Below are 12,713 nucleotides of genomic sequence, written 5' to 3' on the forward strand. Positions count from 1 at the left end.
TGTAATATTATTGGATTAATTTTAAAATCTATTATTGACATGATTCATAAAAATTATTATCTACCTATCAAAATTTTATTTTTCTCGTCCAGTCTCTCTTTCTCTCTTTCTTCTCAGCACTCACACGGTCACACCATTCTCGTCTTCCTCTAGAGAGAGAGGCAAACTCTCTCAGAAAAATAGCGCTTTTCATTCCCCAGCCAAGAGGCTCATCGGCTTTAGCCGCCGGACGCAGGCAATTCACCCGCACGGTCAGCAGTCGCCGTGCGGGCCGCCGGCGAAGAAGTACAAGTCGATGACGGACATAATGGCGAGGGCGCCGTACGCCGTCGTGGAGCGCGAAGATTACGGCGACCTCAGCTGCGAGCAATGCGGCTCCGGCGAGCGGCCGGAGGAGCTGCTTCTCTGCGACAAATGCGACAGAGGGTTCCACATGAAATGCGCGAGGCCTATCGTGGTTAGGGTTCCTATTGGATCCTGGCTTTGCCCTGAATGCGTTGGAAGCAACAACAGACAGAGAAGAATAAAAAGTAAGGGATTCTCTTTTGTTTTCTTCAAACCTTTTTTATTTTCTGGTAATTTCCCCTTTTTTTGAGCTGTTTTATCGTGACGATGAATGTGGCATTGTGTTTCTGCGACTTTTTTTTCAGGCTTCTCGCAGCGTAAGTTAATTGATTTCTTCGGGATTCAGAGGAGCGACAATGATCACGTTAGAGCTGCTTCTTCTCAAGGTAATGACCGCGAGTTTAAGCATTTGCTAATCAACGTTCTTCTTTGATTGAAAATAATAATAGCTTGGTTCATTTTCTCGTTTTTTATGCACACACAGAATCTGAGTAATCGTGTTTGTGGAAGTAATTTGGCTTGCTTTTGACAGGCTTCGTTTCCCATTGCTGCATTGAGTTTTATGGGAAAGAATTAATCATAATATATTTGAGATTGGCTTGAGAATAGTATTTATTCTGTAGCTTATGTCTTTCTGACTTTAATAAGAAGCATGAATGGGTTAATGGAAATATGGAATAATGTTTTGGAATATGTACTGACCCTTTTGTAAGTGCAGCATTCTTGCTTGCTTGAAGCATGAATATTCTTCAGCCTTATGGAATGAAATTCCATGGTGGTGGAGTGTTCCTTTTTCAAATTATGAAGGACATGGGGATTAAGATGTTTCATGATATAGTTCCACAAATATGAAGCCTTGATCTATGGATTATCTTAGTAATTGGTATTACCAAATGGGAAAAACAATTTGGATTTTTCATTTTGCTCTATCTAAGCCACCGTATTTTAAGTAGAACAATGATAGCTACCTGTGCCTGCAGAAAATTTCAGCTATATTCCTTGCATGGGCGCTTTTCTTTCGTTATAATGACAAAAATGTCAAATTGAACAACCTTCATATTTTGATGGGAAAATTCATTTTAATCTCTACATGACAATTTGAAATTATGGTGCATTTTTTTGCCTTCGATTTGGATAGAGTATGATTTTTCTTTTTAATTTTTCTTTTTCTAAAAAATTAGTTTTGTTAGTAGCTACTCACGTCGGCTTCTATTTCCATAGAAGCAACCCACGTTAGCTTATAGTTTCATAGAAGTCACTCATGTCAATTTCTTTCAAAAGGGGAAAGAAACCACTATGTTTTTATAAGCTTGTAGATTTTGGTTCAATTAGTCTCCTGACCTATATGACTATCTCTTTAAGAATATCGTCTGTGATGGTGAAGACGGCCAATAAAATTCCTTTCTATTTAACAATCAAATTCTAGAGTATTAAGATTGCTCTTTTCTTAATTACATGTACGGAATACTATGAATTTATTCGAGAATATATTTCCTTTAACAGATAACAAAAGTACTGCAAAACAATAGAGAAAATGCAATCACAGATGATGTTGAAATAGATACATAAAAAGGGCTGTAAACATTTTTAATGACAGATACTGAGTGATCAAGTTGGTTTTCCCACCAGACAAGAAATGGATTGGATGCTGGAGTCATGATTTATGTATAGACTTGGAAAGTCGTAGGGAAATTTTGACATTAATATGGAAAGATTGATTAGAATAAATTGTGATTCGGCAGAAAAGCAGTTACTATGACAATTTAGACAGTAGATATCTATTTATGTTCATGGAAACCAGAAAGGTTAACAAATTTTTGATAAACCCTGCATTTATGTGAGCTCTTCATTAAGATTAATGAAGTCCACACAATAAGTTACGTATGCTAACATGTTGAGATATCTGTTATTAGATTTGGTTGGCATTTACTTTTGCATGCTTTCATGTTCTTAGATTGACAAAATACTTCTACTTTCGTGTTTGGTTCAAATGCACACATAATTTAATATGACTCTTTAGATGTTTTTTATTGGTAAAAGAAGCAAAAAGTTTATATATATATTCTGGTGAATGGTGATTTTCGAAAAGGGAGCACCTAGGTAAACTTCTGCCTCAGCCTTTTAGGATGTCTATGTGCTGATTCACAATATATATCTCGCTCTAAGAATTTTGTTTATAATTTGTCCTTTTGGACCAACAGATGCTAAGAAGCGTCGAAGACGATCACGCCCTCTGGTTATGCACAAGAGAAGGAGGAGATTATTACCATTTATTCCTTCAGAAGATTCGAACCAAAGAAATAAACAGATGAATTCACTTGCTACTGCTTTATCAGCATTGCATATGGATTTTAGCGATGACCTCAGATACTTGCCTGGAATGGCTCCTAGATCTGCTAATCAAGCCATATTAGAAGATGGTGGCATGCAGGTCTCAATTTTCTTGCAGCTTGTTAATGATAGAGTTGTCTGTAACAACCAGGCCTTATTTGTTTTCACATCTCTATCACTGTGTGCTACTTTGATAGAGTATGTTTTACTGTTTTATACTTAGATTCTTTCAAAGGAAGATATGGAGACCTTGGAACACTGCAGAGCTATGTCTAGAAGAGGCGAATGTGCCCCCTTTCTAATTGTTTATGATGCACGCGAAGGGTACCAATATTTTGCTTGTCATCATAATTTAGGACATCAGTTTACCTTAATATTAATAGGACTTTTCTTGAAATTTCCCAATAGCTATACTGTGGTGGCTGATGCTCCAATCAAGGATTTGACATTTATTGCGGAATACACGGGCGATGTGGATTACCTTAAGAATCGAGAAAGTGATGATTGTGACAGTATGATGACCCTTCTTTTATCAAGTGATCATTCTCAAAGTCTTGTCATCTGTGCTGATAAACGCGGAAACATTGCTAGGTTTATTAATGGCATCAACAATCATACTCCGTAAGTCTTTCTCGCTTATCTCATGCTAAATGTTGAATAAACAGAATATAAATAGTGGAGAGGGTGAAAATTGTTCCCCTTTGATGCTGTTTGGATAGTTCTTGCAGTCCTGTAAGTTCTATGGCTTTGCCATGCTCCTTTTGGAACTCTCTTTGTAGGATTTTAAATTGTATAATGTGAATACTGTTTTTATATGCAATGCTAGTTGTTGAAAATATTTTGGTTAAACATGTCTAATATTTATATGCAGGGAAGGTAGGAAGAAGCAGAACTGTAAATGTGTGAGATACAATGTTAATGGTGAATGCAGGGTCCTTTTGGTTGCTACTCGTGATATTTCTAAGGGCGAGAGGCTTTATTATGATTATAATGGTTATGAGCATGAATACCCCACACATCATTTTGTCTAAGTGAAAGTTATAAATGCCTCTTAACGATCTATAGAAAACTGGGATCCAATTTTAGGTCCTTGTTAAAGGATTTTCAGGATTTTCTTGAAAAACTATAACTTATTGTTCACGCAGAAACAAATTTTTTCCTCAACTGTTGCTATGAGCAATTAATTTTGTAATTTTTGCTTAGGAGCTAGTCCAAATATCTGGCTTAAAGACGAGTAGCGTACCCTGGGGAAACTTTTCTTCATTTAGGCAATGCCCCAATATCAATATATACATTTTTTCAATACAGTTTCAAGGAAATTAAAGAATAGATTTTGCTTAGAAGATATTGCACTTGATGTTTTTCTCTCCCAAACAATTATCATTTTCTTCAAATGTTGTATTGAATGTAACATCATTGATCAATCTCATTTCGTATTCCAACCTAAACCTTGAAAGACGAGGGATGTGTATATACTTAAGATATGCTCTTTCCGATGTCACTTCTTGTTCTTCATTTATTTATTTAATTTTTTAAAGTTGCACTTTAAAGAAGCCCAGGGCATATTATGATATATGTCGATTTTAGATTAAGGAAGTGGATGTTAAATAGGGCTGTTAATAGGGGGATTTATTTGTGAAGGGTATATTCCTTTCTTAGATAGGAATGTAGGATATTTGATTCTTCCTTGTTTGCTTTCAATTTATTGATTATGTATGTAGTTGCATGGAGAACTATGAATACCCCTCTAGCAAAAGCATAAGAATGTTTTGCTTCTAGTGTGATCTTGATTGTGTTTCTCTCACGTATCTTCGATTGCATCATCTTATGTGTCGCTTAAGACCTGAAAATAGGCTAAGCCATCAAACAACATTTTTATTATGAAAATTACTAGAAAACCCTAACCATTTGCCATAAATTATATGACTACAAATGAAGAATGGTGCTGGCTTGAGCGAAAGATTCTTCCCCAAGCATGATTTACATACCCAAATGGCAGCATTTACCTACGGTATACCCCACATCAGATACCTGATTCAGTGATTTTAGGCCGCGTTTGGTTTATGTTTATTTTGAGACAGAGACACAAGAGATATAGATATTAAAAATATGGACATAAATTATTAGTATATATGTATTATATTTGGTAAAACATTGAATAAGACTTAATAAAATTAGAAAAAGTTCATATTTTGTAAAAATTAATAAGAGATAAAAATGTAAAATTGATAAAGAATAAAAGTATAAAAAATGATAAGGAATAAAAGTGTAAAAATTAATTATGTAAAAAATTAATAAGAAATAAAAGTATAAAAAACTGTGTGCAATTAATTGTGCCTCTATATCTCGATATTTTGAAAAAATACTAAATACATATATTTTGTGTGCATTTATATATTAATGTGTTCATCTAAAATTTGTGTCTCAACAAACAAACAATAAATATGTACCGCCTGTTCATGTTACTGTATCTTTAAACTCGTACACAAGTTAATTGAGTTTTGTGCTGTGTTGTTGTTGCAGTAATTATGTTGGGATGTCTACCGTAATTCTCTTTTCGGGAGGGGTGGACGTGAGTCAGGTTAGCCGATAGAACTGGTAGCTCAACTTGTTTTAAATTCAGTTATAAATAAATTCTACCCGTATTTTCAATAAGTTATTAATATATAATACATATAAAAATAAGTTACACAATAAATATATATTGACTATTATTTTAGTGAATAGAAAGCATTGACATAATAGACTTAGATTTAAGCTGCATATTTGCAACATAGGCCTCTCTAAGCTTCCCGTATCCACCCTTGTGAGCAACTTGACAAGGGTATTATTGTAACAAGACCAGGAGCTGAATAGGAAGTATACAAGTACTCAGTCAAATACCAAGCGCCAAGGTTCTATGATGTCTTTAATGTGACGTAAAAAATTTGGAACGCTCGGTGATAATTATTTTAAAAAATAACGAAGTCTGTCTTCGACAGAAAGAGAATACTCTTTTCAGTATTTGATTTTTTTCTTTTCGAGATTGGTTAACTTTTTTATAAATATTTTTTATTTGAATTAACGGAACTTCTATTAATCTATTTTATAATATAATAGATAATAAAAAAGGTTGATACAATATTTTATCTAAAATAGATACATCAAATGAGAATAATTATATCAACTAATTAGGTAAATATAACATTAAATATTCAAAATTTAACATTTTAGAATAACTGGTAACAAGTAGATAAGATTAATAACAACAATCAATAATGTCATTCTTATTAATATGTATATCTTCTATTTTACTTTTATAAGTAAAAAAAAAAAAAAATAAGCCAACAAATTATAATTTAAATGGTATAATTTCTTCATCCTTATCTAAAAGTCTCTGAGTTCGAATTTCACACTCCTAATTTTAAAAAAAATTAAAAAAAAATTTTAAATCACTAATATTTTTCAATTCTTACACAATAAATTTAATCAACACGTTACGTAAATATGTTTTGTTAATTGACTTAATTCAAAAGAAAAATTATTAATAAAAAGGTTAATTAGTCTCAGAAAATTAAAAATTATAGACTAAAAAAAGATAATATCTTTTTGCTAAGAATTTATTGTCCTTACAAAATTATCAGAAATAAATATTTACCTTTAATTTTACTTGGGTGGAATCACACAATTAATAAGAAATTAAATAACTCCTCCAAAAAGGAATCTAATTAACATTTTTTATTAGGCTATCACATGTGTCAATTTTCTTGACTTTATTTTATCATTTTAGTTGATAGATTTTCTGTGATGATAATCTTATCATTCAATTATTAAGTTTATGTGAGAATTATTGGAAGTTTATTGTAATTTAAATTTTTATTGTGGCGTAATTATAATTATTAATAACTTAATTTCATCTGTTAATGTTAATGTTTGATAAATGTATTAGATTTAAAGGTAATGACACATATAAATATGATCCTTTCTATGTCTAATATACATGATAATTTTTTATAATTTTTATTTTACTGAAAATATAAAAAAAAAATTTCATCCTGATGGACGTAAGAAAAAAGGGAAAGGGAGAGAAACCAATCCTAATTAATGCTTCTACTTAAATTAAATTTACATGTGGTATAAGAGTATGTATTTTAAAAGTATGTAATTTTCTCTAATCTAATTATAATGTCAAAATTATGAATTAAGTGGGTTTCAAATTTTCATGCCATCAAAATTAGAATATTTGTGATTGTATATGTTCTACATGTTTTCCTTTAAAAATTTAAATTTTACAATAAATTATACTCATATATGAATTTAATCTTGAATTTATGTTTAGTGTTGATGACAACTATAAATTTATTTTGAGTACGTAATGTACTCTAGTTTTATGAAAATCTATAAATATTTTATTTATAGTATAAGTTTATTTTGATTATTTACTATTAGGGATGGCAAAAATTTCTGGCGAGACAGGTAGCCGCAGAAATTTATACATCGGGGGACGAATACGAACATAATTTTGTACCTGCAGGAATGGAGATGAGTCTCCGTATAATAAATAGGGTGGGGGCGGGGGTAGAGGTCCCCATGCCCGTGGAGACCCGTTTAACCCTGTATAAATAAGAAGATTAAAATACCTCCCATTATATATACCATATATGAGATTGAGAGAGAATTCTAGCCGTCACTCTAAAAAATTAGTCGCGGTCTTCACCCTTAAACCCTCTCTTCTCCTGCTCTCACGAACCCTTAAACCCTCTCTTCTCCTACTCTCACAAACGCCACCTCCCACCCCCTCAGTCCCAAACCACCATCTCCTACCCCCTCAGACCCTCACTACTACCTTTCACGAACTCTCGAGGTCACCGTCACCGCTCACCGCAGCAGGGAGTGTGTCCTCGAATCCTTGCCCATCTTCCAGTGTTCGCCGTCTTCGCGTCAGAGCATCTTTGTGTTGTTGCATTTTCGCCAATCTTCACGTCTTCGCTGGTCTGTGCCTCTTTTCTGTCGGATAAGTCAGTTCTGTGAATACTGAAATTTTCATTATTTAGTTTGATTTTGAAGTATTGGTTATAATTTCTGTGAGTTAAGTTAATTATAATTTATATTTCTAATGCTGTTTTCTATGATTTATGCAATTCTTTGTAGATTTTGTGATTTATGTAATTTATGTGTTTATATTAAAATTTTTTATTCTGGTTCTTTATTAATTATAGTACCAGTGTTATAATTTTTGTAAGTTAGGTTAATTATAATTATAATTTATATTTGTTAATTTATATTTTTTGTGATTTCTATAATTTATGTGTTTTTGTGATGCCTATGATTTAATTTTTGTGATTTTCTGTGAATTGTTCAGTATATTGTTCTCTGTAATTTGATTAATGTGTTTTATCGTGGATTTTTGTGTGTATGTGATTAAAGTTTTATTCAAATAAATCCAAATCTACCATCACTACCATTACGGATTGAGAATTATGTTTTTATGATGAACTATATTTGTTGGTTATTGCTATTTAAGTCTTTGAAGACTATGAAAATTATGTTTGTAATGACAATTGAAAATTATATTTCTATTTTTTTATTTTTTATTTTTATTATTTTTTAACAAAAATTCGCAGATATCTGCAGATACCCCGGTCCCTGGTAGATACGAGGTTCCCGGTACCCGTTGTGGGGACGGGGCGAGGACGGAGATAGATAATGAAGGTGGAGGCGAGGGATATGTCCACGCCCCATGTTGACCGTTGCCATCCCTATTCACTACTTGTATATACCAAAGTGATCAAGTTATAATGTAAAATGCCAGTTAGGGGTGTGCATGGGTCGTGTGAAACCGGGTTTGATGTGATCCAGATCTGACCCGAAATATATATCGAACCTATTTATTAGACCCGAACCCGGCCCTAGACCCGATGAAACTTATACACTTTCGGGCTACGATTATACCGGATAAAAACCGGGTGAAAATCGAGCCGTTAACATTACATTACCTTGATACCTTCTTATAAGCTAGCATGTGAAAATATCCAAATTTCCAAGACTCCAACCATTATTTGACATGGTAAAATTTACTTAGAAAAATATAACAAGAATTAACTCTTCTCTAAAATTAAAGCATAACCATAATCAATACTAATATTGTCTAATAACACCAAATATTTAAATAAATACAAATAACACAATATTATGCATTAGTCTAAAATCTTATGCATTTTAAACATAAAACATTAACTTATAGTCTTATAATAACTAATAACACAAAATATTAAGGTTTACAATACTTAAATTCCACATAAGAATAGCCATCATCCATCACTAATAACACAAATACTAATTGTGTATGATGACCGAGCTACCGGACCGAGTTCGGGTGACCCGAGCCATGGCCCGGACCCGACCCGAAATAATGACCGGGTCTATTTTTGAGACTCTTACCCGACCCTGAACTCGGTGAAATCACACCAAATTAGCCCCTAAAGTGATTGGACCGGACCGGGTTTTCGGGCCAGGCCAGGCCATGCACACCCCTAATGCCAGTGTAGTTAATAATGTGTTAATTAATTTTAGAATTAGATTTATCCAAAGAAAAATCTTTTCTATTAGTAATAGATTTGAAAGAGAAAATTTATTATTCTTGAGTTAGATATATATATATTGTCCAAAGATGGTATATGTATTTGGGAGAAAATTTCAATCTTTAAGTATGATAAATATGGAATTATTTGTATCTTAGTATATTATAGAATTTTACCCAAAGGTGAACTATAAAATTAAAATTAATATGAGCATTGTATGATTAAATTACAGGTATTTCAATTCATTCGCAAGCTTCTATTTCCATGTTTAATGACTTAAACTTCTCTGAACAGAGTTAGCAAGTAAAGTTCCATTTAGGTCTTTTGGATCTTGACTTGTCACTTTTGGAAGAAAAATTCATTGTCACTGATGAGGATGATAAGTATGCGCTTAAGACTGGAAACGTTCTAACCGACTGAGCCTTATATTTATGCGAATAACTACTACAATCAATATTAATTATAATGTTATGAAGGAAAAATGGGATGTTAATGAATTGATTGGAAAGTTCATACAGAAAGAAAATTGACTTAAGAATTATGGTAGTCATTCTGTCAACTTGGTTCAAGTAGCTCACAAATCAAAAAAGAAATTAAAGACAAAGTCCAAAAATTTTAGGAAGAAAGAATATGCCAATGTAAAATAGTGTCATTTCTGTAAGAAAGACATTTTTAAAAGAATTGTCCTAAACGTAAGACATGGTTTAAAAAGAAAGGTATATTTGAAATATATGTGTTTACTTATGAATCAAATTTAATTGATATTCCTCATAATTCTTGGTGGTTTGATTCTGGTGCTACAACTTATGTATCTCATATAATGTAAGAATTCTTTATGATCCAAACCACAAGCCAAAGTAAGATGTTCCTCTACATGAAAAATTGTGTAAAAGTACCAATTAAAGGAATAGAAACTTATCGTTTGGTGTTGAATACAAGCTTTCATTTAGATTTACCTAAGACTCTTTATATACCTTCAATGTCTAGGAATTTAATTTCTTTTCAAAGTTGGACAATTGTGATTTTTCTTTTAATGGTGGGCATGGTTGTTTTAATTTATTTAAAAATTATGATATTGTTAGTTATGGAGTTCTAATTGATGTCTTATATAGATTAACACTTCTTGATCAATTTTCTGAATTCTTGTTTATTGAGCACCTGAATAACGTAGTTAGGCTAAATACGCCTAAAGAAAGTTCTATATTCTTGTGGCATAAATGCTTGGATCACATATCTAAAGAAAGAATAGAAAGATTAGTAAACAATAAAATTTTAAAAAATCTAAATTTTACTGATCTTGGTTTATGTGTGGATTGTATTAAAGAAAAACAAACCAAATAAAACAAGAAAGATGCCACAAGAAGTAGTCAACTTCTTGAAATTATACACACTAATGTATGCAGACTTTTTGATGCTCCATCTATTGGTGGAGAAAAATATTTTATCACTTTTATTGATGACTTTTCACGTTATGAATATGTGTATTTGCTTAAAGAAAAGTCTCAAACAATTGATGCTATTGAAATTTATATTAAAAAAGTTAAAAGATAAATAGACAAAAAGGTAAAAGTTGTTAGGTCAGATAGAAGTGGTGAATATTATGGAAAACATAATGAAACAGGACAATGTCCTGGTCCATTTTCAAAACTTCTCGAAAGACATAGCATATGGGAACAATACACAATGCGATATACACCGCAACAAAATAGTATGGCAGAAATGCGTAATCAAACGTTAATGGATATGGTTATGATGAGCAATTCTTCTTTAACTAAATTTTTGTGGATGTATGCAATAAAGACTGCCGTGTATTTGCTAAATAGAATTCCTAGTAAAGTTGTTCCAAAGACTCTTTTTGAGTTATAGACTAATAGGAAACCTAGTTTACGGCATTTGCATATTTGGAATTATCCAACAAAAGCAAGAATATTTAATCCACAAGAAAAAAAATTAGATTCTCAAATAGTGAGCGGCTATTTTATTGGCTATTCAGAGAAGTCTAAATGATATATTTTTTATTGTCCAAATCATAGTCTAAGAATTGTAGAAATTGGTAATGCCAAATTCTTTGAAAATGATGAAGTTAGTGGGAGTGAAAATGATCAAAATGTGAAAATAAAGAAAATTAAAATTAATGTTTCTATACATGTTAGTGTTCTATTATCCACACCTACTCAAAGAATTGTTCCAACTATTATTGAACACATTAGTAGTGATGAACAAAATTTGAATGATAATACTCGCAATGAAAAAACTAACTCACAAATATAAAAAAGAAATAAGTCTCTAGAAGTACCATTGAGAAGATCTCAAAGGAAAAGAAAGTTAGTTATTCCAAATTATTATGAGACTTATTTACAAGAAGATATTGGAATATCTAAAGATCCAGTTTTATTTACACAAGTCATAAATAGTGATGATTCAGAAAAATAGATTGATGTTATAAAAGAAGAGTTAAAATCCATGGAAGATAACAGAGTTTGAGATATTATTGAATTGCCAGAAGGTACTAAATGTGTTGGTTGTAAATAGATAAAGTTTAGCGAAACTCAAAAGGCAATGTTGAACAATATAAATCTAGACTTGTTGCTAAGGGATTTACTTAAAAGAATGGTGTTAATTATAAAAAAATATTTTCACCTGTTTCTAAGAAAGATTCATTACGTATCATTATGGCACTTGTGACTCATTATGACTTAGAGCTACATCTAATGGATATAAAAACTGCCTTTTTGAATGGTGATCTTGATGATTAAGTTTATATAGATCAACCTAAAAGTTTTCTAAATGAAGAAAAAAGCCGTATGGTGTGTAAACTTAAGAAAACAATATATGGGCTAAAACAAGTCTCACGAATAATAGTATATTAAGTTTAATAATACCATTCTTTTTTTCGGTTTTGAAGAAAATATTGTTGATGTATGCATATACTGAAAGGTCAGAGGGAGTAAGTTCATTTTTCTAGTCTTATATGTTGATGATATTTTGATTGCAACAAATGATTTGGGAATATTACGTGAGACTAAAGAATATCTTTCTAGGAACTTTGAAATGAAAGATATGGAGAAGGTATCCTATGTGATAGGAATTGAAATTTTTCGTGATACACAAAGATTGTTAGGATTGTCTCAGAAGGTCTATGTAAATAAGGTTCTAGAGAGGTTCCATATGAAAAAGTGTTCCGCATGAATTGCACCAATTCAAAAAGGGGACAAATTTAATCTTATGCAATACTCAAAAAATGATATAAGATAGAAACAAATGGAAGCAATTCCATATAGTTTTGTAGTGGGTAGTCTTATGTATATACAGACATGCACAAGACTAGACATTTGCTTTGCAGTAGGAATGCTAGGAAGATATCAAAGTAATCTTGAAATTGATCATTGAAAAGCTACAAATATGGTTTTAAGGTATCTTCAAGGTACAAAGAATTATATGCTCATGTACAAAAAGTCTAGCCAATTAGAAGTGATT

At 31.8% G+C, this 12,713-nt stretch overlaps 1 protein-coding gene across 1 annotated transcript; it reads left to right on the forward strand.

Annotated features, from left to right (window-relative positions):
• Window positions 65–4,191, forward strand: LOC107620985 (probable Histone-lysine N-methyltransferase ATXR5; the record flags this gene model as incomplete). The annotated part of the gene is made up of 6 exons (XM_021114621.1): window positions 65–530; window positions 651–731; window positions 2,547–2,776; window positions 2,900–3,000; window positions 3,085–3,297; window positions 3,548–4,191. Coding segments are annotated over 6 exons (1,251 nt in total), but the record flags the coding sequence as incomplete, so codon positions are not given.

Source organism: Arachis ipaensis, chromosome B10, assembly GCF_000816755.2.
Source record: "Arachis ipaensis cultivar K30076 chromosome B10, Araip1.1, whole genome shotgun sequence".
NCBI classification, from domain to species: domain Eukaryota; kingdom Viridiplantae; phylum Streptophyta; class Magnoliopsida; order Fabales; family Fabaceae; genus Arachis; species Arachis ipaensis.